General features: G+C 40.7%; 1 protein-coding gene across 1 annotated transcript; it reads right to left on the bottom strand.

Annotated features, from left to right (window-relative positions):
• Positions 1-1,722: 1,722 nt before the first annotated feature.
• LOC121513092 (zinc finger protein 236) lies at positions 1,723-13,595 on the bottom strand. Its single transcript, XM_041792602.1, has 3 exons — positions 13,554-13,595; positions 10,155-12,587; positions 1,723-2,681 (listed from the first exon to the last, which is right to left on the bottom strand). Exons 2-3 carry the CDS (start codon positions 12,561-12,563, stop codon positions 2,325-2,327), a joined length of 2,766 nt encoding a protein of 921 aa, XP_041648536.1. The 5' UTR covers positions 12,564-12,587; positions 13,554-13,595; the 3' UTR covers positions 1,723-2,324.
• Positions 13,596-13,620: the final 25 nt, after the last annotated feature.

Genomic DNA, 13,620 nt, shown 5'->3' with positions numbered 1-13,620 from the left:
GAAAGGATTTTTAACAATGCGTACTTGTATTTTGTGTTGTTATATAAATGCAAAAGAAGGAGACCAGCGAGTGGAGGATCCTCATCCATAGGTGGTTTTACCATTAAGCAGAGGTAGGCAGTAGTCTGGAGCAAAGGAGCTTCAAGTTACAGTCATTGTCAGAGTGCATCAAATAGTTAGGTATACATCTAAAATTACTCACAATGACAGGGAATTATTGCCCTTGTCCTAAACAGCCCAGTACAGCTAAAGAAAGTCAAGGACAGGTTCACATTTTCAGAGATTTCAGTATTTAAATGCATGAATGGAGGTATTTCTTGATTTAGTCTCCCCTCACTTAGAGGTCGTATGAAGCAACAGTCTTAATTCAGGGAACCAGACAGACACTAAACCCTTTTACTATAAAATTCAAACATTTTGTTAAAAACCATCTGCATTTTTCATAGAGCTCTGGAAAGATTGAAAAAGGTAGGAACTTTATAAGATTAAAAAATGCAATCTCAGCTTCCTGAGGATTCATATCGGCTTCAGCTCAAGTTTTCTGCATAGCTTTTTTATTCCTAACTAAAGCATGATGAGGATTTCTGTCTTCTTATACACTGACAGGAGAAATTTTTACAGTGGTGACATATTCAGAAATATGGAGATTTGTATGTCCTTTAATATAAACCCTGCATGTAAAGGCAGGTTGACTTCATGATATATTAGCATTTCTTTGTGTTTCTTTGTACAAAATGCATATGAGTAACTAATGTTAATCTCGCAAAGTCAACGTGTGTTAAAATGCAGGGTTCCCTTTAATAAATGTGAACCCATTTGTTTAAAAAGAAGTGTAAAAAGAAGGTATAAATGGAAATACATTTGTAATTTTGTGCTAAATTGTTTCTTATAAGTCGTCAAAGTCTCTGGTGCTCTTCTTCAGCTCGCAGGACTACTGCAATGCAGGATATATATTCAGCAAAAGGTGAAATAGCTAAGGTAACGTGTGCATTAAAGTTTTACAAGGTCAAATCCTATCTGAAAAAGCAGAACATCTATCTGCAGCACTTCGGTGTTGACCTTTGCTCAGCACCTCTCTCCTTCCACTGACCCTTTTATGAAAGTAAGTTTTAACAAGTCAAATACAATACAGCCTAGCACAGTCCTCTCAGCATGCAGAAGCATCACTTTTCACACAATGACCAGCGTATGGCATGGCCATAAGGACCCAGTCTGGTCATTTGAGCGATACAGTACTTAATAGCTTATCTTGAGCTCAGCTCTGTCTAGCTCAGTGGCGTAAATGGAGCAGAAAATTGAGAGTGTGCAAAAAAACAAGAGGACTGTCTTACAAACTCAATTACTCCCTGGAGGCAGTCCAGCAGATATATATCAGGTAGATTTCTTTTTCTTTATGAGAGCCATGTAAAATAAAGTCTCATCTTTGGTTATTACTGTAGAAAGAAAATCTACTCTTGGTATCAGTTCAATTAAAAGAGATTAATGGACACTGGCTATGTAAAGTTAAATGTAATGAACCATTTGAATGGAGAAGCATTCAATAAATTTGAAGTCCTTCTAATCTTCATATGCAAAAAAGGAATGAACCTTTAAAAATGAAAGAAACTTAGTTAAATTGATAAGTTTTATTCAAATAAGTTAACATGATTCACATTAAACAAAAAGAAATCTGAATATAGTGTTTCTGTGAGAGTGAATCAATACATTTGGTCAAACTCTGATATGAATCAAATACATTAAACTAAGCTGCAGCAAAAAAAAAGTTATCATTTTCCATCACAATGTAAAAAAGTGAATATTCATTTAAAATAAAACGTGTGCAAATGACTCACAGTGTCTCTGACAGTGAGAAAGATAGATTATATCTTTCACATAAGATAGTGCAGGAGTGCAGCTCTTGCAAATAGTTCTCTTTTTATATATTTACAGCAAGAGCAGAGTTTTTTTTTTTACAGTAAATAAGTTAAATTTCTTTTTTTTTAGCACTTGAGGGTTTTGTCATGAATTGTGTAGGAATGAAACCTCATGTCTGCGGTCTAATTAACATCTTGAACTCAGACAAAAGCCATGACATCAAGCAGAAGATTTCCCTTTAGACGAGGCAACAGTCTTCTAAAAGAGGACACTCAAATTGAAGTCAGAGGGGCTAAAAGGCTGAATTTTTGGACCATTAAATGGAATGGGAATAAAATAGTTCTGAAATAAATAACTTTCAAAGCAATAAAATAAACATTGCAAGTGCTCCTGTCTTTGACATTTAATTAATGAGGAAAGTTTAGTGTCTTAATGTCACCCTGCTGATCTCCTTTAGACTCTGAGTGTATTTAAGTTTCCACCTCAGACTCTGAGTTCTCCATGTGAGACACGGTGGAGCTGTACCACTCAGCACTCTCCTCTTCTTCTTGCACGATAGATCCTTCACCTCCTCCCCCTTCCACTCGGCCTCCCGCTCTCCTCTCATTCAGCATCTCCATGGCGACTTGGTGGTAAGGGTGTTTGCGTTTAGTGTGTCGGCGTAGTGTGTTGCGCTCAGCAAAGCGGGTGTGGCAGAGTTGGCACTGGTATGGTTTCTCTCCTGTGTGGACCCTTTGGTGGCGCTGCAGCTCACCAGCCTCCCTGAAGCGTTTGGTGCAGATGGGGCACACAAAGTTCCTCTGGCCAGTGTGGATGTGCTTGTGCCTCTGAAAAGGAATACAGAAAAAATCATGTCTACAAGTACGATATATAAGCTCAATTATCAGTTTTTTTATTCTTTTTTTTTTTTGTTGCTGTCTTTTCATGTATCTTGTATTTTTTCCTCTCTCTTTCTATTCCACCTTTATACTCAGCCAATGGCGATAGCTGGCTGTACACCATTGAGGTATGTTCTGTCCAAGGTTTCTGCCTATTTAACGGGAGTTTTTCCTTCCAGTAAGAAAAAGTAAAATTTTTGTGTTTGTCCAACTAAAACTGGACTCTTGAGTGCATTTAAATATGTTATTCTGACTGACAACATAATATTCAAATGAAGTTGGAATAACCTACCTAGAGAGTGCAGTGTGAGACTGACTGGTGTATGTATACACCTCAGTCAGACCTGATCAAAATGTCCCAAAAAGGGCTCCCTATGTCCGTTCTCATCTGCTTTTCTTTGACCTTGTTAAGAAACATCACACAGTCGAGGAAAGGTGTAAGCAAGAGGAAAGGAAATGAGAACCATTGTGATAAGAAAAAGCAAACGCACTAAAACAAGGTGGGTGCTACCAATATGTTGTTGGTTTGCTCTGAAAAAAACAACAATGAACTACTATGCGTGTCTATAACTCAGTACATTCTTCATGTTGTTCAGATCAACAAATAACACGTGGATATCTTGATAATAATTATCAGTGTTGGGGATAACATGTTGCAAAGTAATCCATTAGAGTCCTCAGATTACTTCTTATTGTAGCGTAACGTGTTAGTTTTTTATAAATCAAGTAATTTGTTTAGTTACCTTTCCATAAAAGTAATCTGTTCCTGAAAAAAATCCCTTTCCCTCCTGTGGCTACATGAAAAAGAGAGAGAAAATAAACTCCAGAAAGCATCAGAACTGTTGGTCCTTCTTTCTTTCCTGTTGGTGAGCGCAAGGTAAACACCGCTGTTTCAGTTACGTGCACATCGCCAGCTTATTGAGCCAGTGGGATGGCAGAGGACAGCAAGGCTGGCTTTACACCAGAGGACTCTACTAAAACTTTAAAAGGCTTTAAAAAGACTAACATCTGAGACCTAAAATCTGAGACCCTCTCACATCTAAAGACAATTTGTCAGCAAGTCGCTGAGTTTGTTAGCCTTGCAAAGCAGATGGATTCGCCTGTTTCTATTTTTCTTACTGGCAAATCCATCTGGCAAAGCTCCCATCTGAACCGTTTGGGCCCGGTTAGAAAGAGACAGGACCAATCAGCGTTGAGTGCCAGTACTTTCAAGCATGGCAGAGTCGTGACGTATGACAGCATCGAGAAAAAGGAGGTGCAGTAATGGCGGAAGACATTATCGTGGATGCTCTTGATGCGTAAGTTTTAGCAGAACTGATGACATATCTTCATTAAAAGAAGAACTGAGAACAACAGTGAGTTGTTTTCTTTTCAAAAACGACAAAAGTCATGCATTGACATGTCTACAGTCACCATGGTTAACGTTATGTAGTTCTTTATTGAGTTTAGCCTAGTCGGTAGGGGCGCAGGCGCAGCTTGTTAGCGGCTGCATCACGTGTTTTGTTGCTCTGATTGGCCCATAAAGATGTGACAGACAGAACGTTCATCCAGTCACCCTCCGAGTCTTTTTTTCAAAGGCTCTGCCCTTTCCCAAACGCTGTGTATTGAACGTTTTCCAGATGGATGTGTGTAACATATCCATCTGGCATGTCAGGTTATGAGTTTGTAGTCTCAGACTGAGATTTTGAAAGGACTGTGAGTCATTAACTACAAGACTTGAACAAGATTCCTTTTGAGATTATCCCCCATCATGCATCTGGTGGAAGTTCACAACAACTTCTGGTCAGAGAACAAGATGGAAAAGTAGGTGGAGATTGCACATGAGTTATGTTTTATAAGCTGATGTTTTCTGATCATTTACACAGAGTAGAAATGAAACAGCAACTGAAAAACAAAGCAACTGTGCAAGTGACTGCAACAACCTCAGAACTCTCCAAGACACACTTTAGAATAAAAGCAGTATAAAAATGCAGGTTGTCTCCCCACAGAAAAAAAAACTGATTGGGCTTTTACTTTGAAAGACCCAGTAAAGATCCAGCTGTCAGTTCAGCCTGGAATGAACTGACAGACATAACACAGACACAAGTGCAGTGAGATCTGACTGCAGCTCTGAGCAGAAAGTATTTCCATTTCTTGTGTTATGAATAGAAATTCAGTGGCTTCAGAATGAACTATGCTCATGTTTGAAAAGTTTGACATGCTTATACACAACACTGGATCCCATTGGTTGTGGATGACAGCCATTTCATTGAAAACACAATTTGCAAAAGACCAGTATAAAGACTTACAACAACGCAAAGACTCTGCCTTAAAACTGCTTGGACTGAGTTTTATGACCACCTTACACCTCTCGTGATTTCACTCTGACTTTGGAATTTTTTCTACAACTTTGACATCACATGAAACACTGTTATTTGTTTTATTAATAGGTAATGCAGTAATGTAATAAATAATTTTTCTCAGTATGTAATGCTGTAATCTTAACAAGTTACTTTCAAGTTGCACTGAAAGTTGAGACCTCATTAAGGTTTAGATGAATGTCTCTCCTGGATGAGGAAGCCTTCAGCCACTGTGACAGTCTGAAGATTGAAAATAACTGCAGGACTTAAATCTCTTCATTTTAATTTTCTTCATCATCGGTAAGAGAATGAATAATATTTGAATCCCTATTTTTTGCTATTGTATTTTTGTGCTTCAGTGGCCTTGTTTTATTATCTGCATCCTATCTTTAGTTTCCTCCTATTTGTAAGTAGGGGTGGGCGACATATATTTAGTAAATTTGATGTATAGCAGCTTTTGCCCCGTGAGATGTATGAAATGGCAATATCGTGAAAGGGTCTGAATATTTATTCCTGTGATATTTCAAGGTTTTTTTGTTTTTAGAAATTCTCCAAAATTTCTAAAATTTCTGTTTTCACTGAGTATGGATTAATGAGAAAAAAAACAATTTAAACAATTATAGCATCAGGCTGCAACACAACAAAATTGAAAAACTGAGGGGGGTCTGAATTCTTTCACTCACTAACTAAACCTACTCTTCAAGCAAAGTGCCATGAGTAAACTTTGGTTGTGATTTTATAAAATACTATAGAAAGAGAAGTGGATTTGTTTAATTGGCACACTGTTTAACTAGGGATGCACAGTATTTGATTTTTTTTGGTAATATCTAAACTCATCCTTTAAATACACATCAAAATATGAGGATTCACAAAAAAATAAAATTTGATCCCTAGAACACTTTAAAGTTTAAAGCAAAAATGAGGAGGTCTACACTTTCCAACAAGAAAATGGTAGAAAATGGTTACAAGTCTGACTTCCACAACACATGACTGTCAGTAGCAAAACGTGAGAGAATGATCCCACGCCATCCTGTTGCATTTCATTTTAGGTTAAGTAACACCTTATAATAAATAACCTTGTCAGCGTTCCACATGTTCTTGTTGATATTGCATATTAAAGAAAGATCATATTTCCTCTTGAAAATCCTGTAGGGATCACAAGTAGCTACTCAGAACTCAATACTCTGAGTAAACTTTAAATGACTTACTTTGACTTTTACTTCAGTAGATCTATAGAGCAGTACCTTTACTTCTATTTGAGTACATTTAAACCAAAGTAACTGTACGTTTGCTTAACAACAATGGTCAAGCACTTTTTCTACCTCTGGTAGCGATGCAGAAAAGTGTATCAGACAATATTAGTTCAAATCTTTTGCTAACAGCCGCTAATGAAGTAGTCTTTGTCTTGTTTTAACAGCATGATCAGTGGCTGCCTCTGTGTGTAAAGGAAGTTTCTGGGCTCTTACCAAGGGGATCACGTCAGCAGCTGATGTATCAAATGTCACATGTAGCAAACTCGGCTGACCTGGACAGTCAGCTGCAGAGTGTGTGTTTTACGCAGCAAAATCTTGTTTCTTATTGCTTTTTGTCATATTAAGCTTTCTCTCTCTAAAAAGCATGCACTCTAGATTTTCCTGTTTTGACAAATATCAGCAATTGTCATCCGGGCAAGTCACATTTTTGTCAATGGGCCAATGATGTTCAGAGGGCCATCGTGAGCTGATGCTCTTGTTCCACCAATATATTGGTGCCTCAGTATTATGCTATTTTATTGCTTCTGCCTCCCTTTTATCTGTCTTTGTTGATTGTATTTCCTCTTGGTACTCCATATGTAGAGCTTAGTTCATCTTTTGACTGGATTCTTATGATGTTTGAGTTAACATCATCAGCCACAAGTTGTATGGCTTCTTGTGCTCTTGGGGTTTTGTTGTTTTTCGTTGTTTTTTGTGTGTGTGTGTGTGTGTGTGTTTGGTTTCAGATGTTTTGTTCTAATATATGCATCTGCATGAATGTCAAAGGACTTGATTGAACCCCATTTTTAAAGGTGCGATACAAATACAGTTATTATTTGTTACATTTTACAGTAGGCTTGTGTTCAATCTCGATTTGGTAATATATCACCACACGCCCTAGCTGACGTCTCTCTCCTCACACCAAAACAAGTTGGTACTCAGACCAGGAATATGAATAGTGTTCATCTACAGCCAGCAGGCTAAAAGCAAAGATACTGAATTATTTCTGGTTACTTCAATCAGTAGACAGGAGTTGGGCGGGACTCGTGTAAGCTATAAGAAGGTAAAGCACTCCACTAACACTAGTCCTCATTGACACACGACCCCAGGCTCATTAGCAGTTAGCAACAACAGCTAGGGATGGGAGTTGATAAGATTTTATCGATATCAATGCTGTTATCGATTCTTCTTATCGATTCAATTCTTTATCGACTCCCTTGTCGATTCCTTCCTGTGAATTTTCTTTTTGGATTGTGAAAAATGATAAACATCAAGTGTTTTGGAGGAGAACATTCTAAAATATACAAAAACATCTACTTTGTTGGATTTGTCTCCAACTGCTCTCTGGATCTTTTATCTGTGAACTTGAGAAAGATTACAGTACCACTGCTCATTTTCTTTAAAAGATAAAACCTTGAAATAAATATATGACTAGTCTCTGGGTCCTAGATCTCCAGAGGTATCAAAATAAATTGAACTCTTATGCTAATTTAACAGTTATTGGGCAAAAAGATGCATGTCATGCATTAGACATCACTGTTTGACAGACATTTCCCATTGCCCTGTGTGCATGATTTTTGGATGAAGCCACATTTTTGACTGTTTTTGTTACAGTTCACTAGAAATGGGTGGTCATACGGTAATACTGTATCCTGGGGTACTAAAAATAGCCACACTGTTGCTTTGATTACCATCATGAAGACGGTGCTGTGTGATGAGCGCACATTAATAAACAATTCCTTGAGAATAAATGTACTTTTTCACCCTCAGCACCACTGCCTGTGTGTGAAGACGCTTTAAAAGGGATGACTGAACTCCTGTTAATCATGTTAGTACAGTTTTGCAAAGTAAGAGAACACATATAGACCAGGGCACAGATACTCGCATGCCATGGAGCAGGGACGGCGTGGGCACAGTTCACTACAGTAACTGTTCTTAATGGTAGAGGATAACAGAAATAGTAGAGTTTGAACCTTTGACAATTAAAATTTTAAAATAGTCTATTTATAATCACTTCTCTAAAGTCAAACTGTTAGCCGTGCACCGCTGGCTCTAATGTGATCTAAGACGTGAATTTAAAAATAATTTTAAAGTGTTTTTTAAACACCTTGCGGCGATACCGTACAGCCCATTAAATGTTTCTTTATTTCTCAGCTTCTCTGTTCATGTTTTAATGGCACGCAGAGGTGAGGCATCAATAAGGGAATCGTTAAGATTAAGGCTGAATCCCAATTCTCCCCTAAACCCTCAATCTTACCCTCAAACTCAACCCTCAGTCTTAACTCGCCCCTCAAAACCAAGTGTAAGGGCCATCTCGTGACTTAGAAATGGAACACCCCTTAATAGCAGTTACAATTTCAGACTGTAAAGGGCAGTAATGTGCCAAAACTGCGTAGCCTGTTGATTAAGAGCAAGAAGAAGAAGAACGAGAACGTGTTAATATTCAACCAAATAACATGTATTAACACCACAACCATGGACATATTCAGCTGAAAGTCACCGTACAACACGGCCATTAGCTAACGCGAAAAACCAGTTATAACTCGTAGGCTTGTCCACAACGGCATGGTTACCGGCTTACAATTGTAAAAATAAAAGTAAATGTTCCGCTCCAAAAAGGCAAACAATCCTTAAAATAACATTAAACTAAGATATTAGAGTGGTTTCATTATTTTCAGATCTAGAATAACAAAGAAAGTTACATTTGATTTCTTCCCCGCATTCGCCGCCATCTTTCTTTGAGTGATAACCCTCAATACCAAGGGAGCTCCAAGAACATCTCAAAATTTGAGGGAGATAAAGCCTTCAAACTCGCCCCTCAACTCAACTCAACTCCCGGGAGAATTGGGACAGCCCTCGCACATCAGCGGGAACGTGCATTTTTGAGACTGAGGGTTAAGGGGAGAATTGGGATTCTGCCTAAATGTAAATGATGTCGATGGATTGAGCCAATTGGAACCGGTTCTCAACAGGAACCAGTTCTCGGTTCCCATCTCTAACAACAGCTAGGCTACTGGGCTAATTAGTGTCATCCCAACCAGCATTGAATGACGCTGTGAACTCAAAGTTTAACTCAACTTCTGATCAGGGTATTAAAAGCAACACTTGATGCTTTATTTGTAAAGACATGAGCTTTGGATAGCTAAGTGATTATAAATAGACTATTTTAAAATTTTAATTGTCAAAGGTTCAACCTATACTATTTCTATTATCCTTTACCATTAAGAACAGCTACTGTAGTGAATGCAGTGTAGGATGTGTTTATTACGTCATATAGATGTAATTGAATGCATCTTACTTGAGTTAGCCACAAGAGGTCGCTGTTAGACTATGACAAGTGTTTATACATCCTGTTAAGCTAGAGTAGAAGCAGTGTTGTTGCTGTTAAGCTAGGGATATGTTGTGATGCTGTTGTCATCCTGTTCATGTCAAAGAACGAACCCAATTAAAAGTAAAAAACTCAGAGCTTGAGTCAGTGGACTTCATGACAGTTAAGTTTATCACCCTATATCTACCGCGATATGTATCATATCGTATCGTGGCCACTGTATCAGGATATGTATCGTATTGTGAGGCTGGTGGAAAGCCCAGCCCTATGATACAGTCATAACAAGCTGGTGTGCACAGCAGCGCTCACATTTCCTTTAGGAGTTTGGGAGAAACAAAGCCAGATTTGGAAGAGAGTTAATGTGGAACCTGCTCATCTGGTGGTCAAACAAGTCCAATAAATAACAATACTTTTGTCTGAAAGTGATCAAATGTTACAACTGCATTCACAACTTGCACATCCCTCCTCCGCATTAAGCATTTCTGGTAAAACAAACGAACAGTAAGCAATAGTGAGCACTAACCTGCAGATGGCTAGAGCGTTTGAAGGCTTTCCCACACTGTGAACAGACGTGAGGCTTCTTCTGCGAGTGAGTGATGGCATGTCGCTCAAGGTCCGAGAGGTAAAAGAAGACCCGTGGGCACAGCTGGCAGTACAGCACCCTACGAGAGCCCATGTTGTTGGAGGACTCCTCCGAAGAGACAGGATCCAGAGGGTCCAGGGGCTCGAGTTTACCGGAGGAGAGGATTGATCCAACAGGTGGAGAGGAAGGGGCAGCAGCGTTGGAGAAGTAAAGATGGTCGTCCAGAGGTAAGTGTTGTGAGTGCAGGTCTGACGAGTCAAATTTAGGCTCTGAGGCAGGTGATTGGGCCTCTGAGCTGAGCTGAGCTAAGGGATCAAAGGTCGTACTAGTAGAGGATTCTGAAGTTGATGGCTTGTTGTTTTCATTTGAGACGTCTTCAGCAGATATGGCTTCACTTCCTGGGTTTGATTCGGAAGAGCTGGTTTGAGAATGAAGAATGGGAGTCGTGCCTTGGAGGTCGTTTTGAGGAGCGGGAGAGGACGACTGCATGGTTAGAGAGGTGACAACAGGGCCAGGGTTGATATTATTCACCCCTGAGAGGATGACAGGGGGGTTATTGGGGCTCAGTCTGATGACAGGGTGAGACAGCGTGGGCAGAGGTGATCCCAGCTGACCAGAGGGCAAAGGGACAGAGACCGCTGGGGTCGAGGCTGCTGAGATTTGAGACAACTGACCGGTGGTGGGGTCAAGGATGGCAATCGGGGTGGAGGTAGAGGCGGAGTCACCAGAGGAAGCAGTGGGTACAGAAGAGAGAAGAAGGAACATGGGAGTGGAAGCACCAGGGGAGGTCTGGGAGACTGAGAGAGGAAGTGAAAGACCCACTGGAGCTGAGGAAAGCTGAGGGGAGGAAGAGGAGCCTGACAGGAGGAGAATAGGAGTGTTGGTAGATGGGTTTGTAAGGATCTGAATGGGTTGGGAGGGGAGTGAAATCCCAGAGGAGACTGAGAGAACAGAACTAGACTCTTGTACAGGTTTAAGACTTGGTTCTGCAGACCCTGGTGGGTCTGAATTAGTGATAAAACTCGTCAAGACTTCTTTCTTTGCTGTTGTCTGATCAACAGATTGCACTACAGACTCTGTATCAGGGGTTGGTGAGGGGAACAGGTCATCTGAAGGTGCATTATCTAAACTTTGGCTGATAACACAATCTGTTAATTGTGACAACTTTTTGTCTTCCACTTCTGCAGAACTAGCCTGATCAAGCTGAGGATCCTCTAACCTGGAAGCATCAACCTGTGGCACTTTGAGTCCATCTGGACTGAGAGTATACGGGATTCCCTGGTCATCTATGAGAAGGAGATTTTCAGTGTCACAGTCCACAGAGGAGAGGGAGTCCAAGACAGAGTTAGAAAAGTAAGACGGCGAGAGCAGAGAGTCCTCAAGAGTATCCGTCCCATCCATGTGTAGCACAGTGTTCCCTCCCTGACCTTCATCGTCCTCTTCTACTACATCTCTGTCTCCTTCTCCCTCATATTCATCCACCTCCATGATCAGTGAGCTCTCACAGCCAAAATCATCCAGGAAGCGTCCACACCTCCTCTCTCGACTCTCTCTTTTCTTGGGCAAACTCAGATCCAGTGGTTCTGACTGTTCCTCCATTCTCAGTTCATCAAACTTCTTGCAAGCCTTTAAGTCCATTTCTTGCAAAATTAAAGGAATATTTTGAATTTCTTGCTCTGTATTTTCCTCTTTAATCCGTTTCTGGGTCAATATATTTTCTGTATTAGTGCAAGGAATTAAAAGAGTTTCTGACCCTTCATGAATATTTTCTTTCTCTTTGCAGTTTTTCTCCTCTTTTTCTGCCTCATGGAATGATTCTGGTTTATTATCCTCAGTCTTTTGATAAGAAACTTCCTGGATGTCTCCTCCATTTTTAACAGCAGATATTCTGTTTTTTTCCTCTTCAGCTGAGACAGGAGCAGGTCTTCTGAAATGTCTTTGAGTAAAGTCTTTGGTCAGGCTGATGACAGAGTTTGTGATTGGCCTCTTGCACTGTGGGGGAACCACAATTTTGAGTCTGATTGGCTGGCTGCGCACTACAGGCACACCAGCCTTGACTGTAATTGGCTGTCTCAACCCAGCAATCTTGCTTCTTGTTTCCTGAAAGGCTGGCTTTGAAGTCCCGCCCACCTCTGGCTTTTTCCCATTGATTGAAGGAGCATCTCTCCTGATGGTCAGTGCTGCTGTGACAGGGCACGGCTGGAGGTTACCTGGTACAGTACTGGGTGAGGTTTTTTCCTTTGGGTCCAAAAAAACCTCTGTCACTCGCCCTGATCCTTCTGCATGCTGGCTGCCATTTTGGACATCCAGGCTGCCACTGGTCAGGACTGTAGCCAGCTGAGAATCCATTTTGGGGCATACCCATTTATATTTCTATATAAAAGGAATAAGAATACGAATTAGAAACACATGGCAGCAAATTAAGATCAAAAAATACTGTCATGCCACAACAGGGAGGGAAATAAAAAGATATGTTTTTTTATTCATTTAGTTCTTTGTTGGTGAAGTCATTTGTCAGATTTGATTTTTGGGGTCAGGGTTAGTTCAAAAGCTTAAAAGTAAGATTCTGTTTTATTTCTCAGAGCATGTAAATGAGACAGACTAAGACCCCTGACTCCCTACAGCGACATGATGAGCGACTCATTTAACCCCCTCCTCCTCTTCTCCATCATCACACTGTCCTGATAATTATGTTGGATACCCTCAATGATCTTTAATTCTATCTCAGCGAATTTCCTCCAGGATAAGTCGCCTATCATTCAGATGCACACCGGGTCTGCCAGATGTGAGCGAGGCATTTCCTCTTTTGCACCCCTATCGTCCACATGCATCACAAACAATACACGTTTTATTTCTAAACTCGCTTTGGAATCATATTTACACCCCGTTTGGTTTGCGGTTCCGAGTCTGAGGATAAATCGAGAAGCAGTATCCGTGGAGGACGCCATTACGCACAGTCCTAGGTCCGAAATGCTGGTATTATTGTTATGGTGCGTGTGCGCTTTGACAGCTCTCGGACCTGGGACACCGCCAACACTAAGGTTTCACACGGAGAACAAAAACGTGAATATATTTACAGACAGTCTCGACGTGGAGCGGATCCTTCCCTTTGCACCGGAGCTTCCTCGGACCTACAGCCAGCCATTTTAGAGCCGAGGGTCCGAGACAGCGCGAGCGTAGCCCGGCAGTTTTTGGGACAAACTTTCCCCACGCGCTGTCATTTCTTCCCGCCGTGCTGTCAGAGCCGGCGGAGCACGCGCCGGACTCCCTTTCGATATATTAAAACTGTATTTTAAACTATACTCCACCCATACTCTCGCGGCATAGGGACTGGCTTACCCGTGCTGTGGATATTTCCGGAGGACCAAATATGACTGTGCAGTGTAAAGGGTGATGCTGCGAATGC

The sequence above is a fragment of the Cheilinus undulatus genome, linkage group 8, assembly GCF_018320785.1.
Source record: "Cheilinus undulatus linkage group 8, ASM1832078v1, whole genome shotgun sequence".
NCBI classification, from domain to species: Eukaryota; Metazoa; Chordata; class Actinopteri; order Labriformes; family Labridae; genus Cheilinus; species Cheilinus undulatus.
The sequence above is the reverse complement of the archived record's forward strand: the minus strand, read 5'-3'. Positions and strand labels throughout refer to the sequence as shown.

Bases quoted from the DNA above. Each gene is read 5' to 3' on its own strand.
- LOC121513092 (XM_041792602.1), bottom strand. From the start codon at position 12,563: ATGGATTCTCAGCTGGCTACAGTCCTGACCAGTGGCAGCCTGGATGTC. The intron at 2,682-10,154 runs GTTAGTGCTCAC...ATTCCTTTTCAG, and splicing joins AACGCTCTAGCCATCTGCAG to AGGCACAAGCACATCCACAC.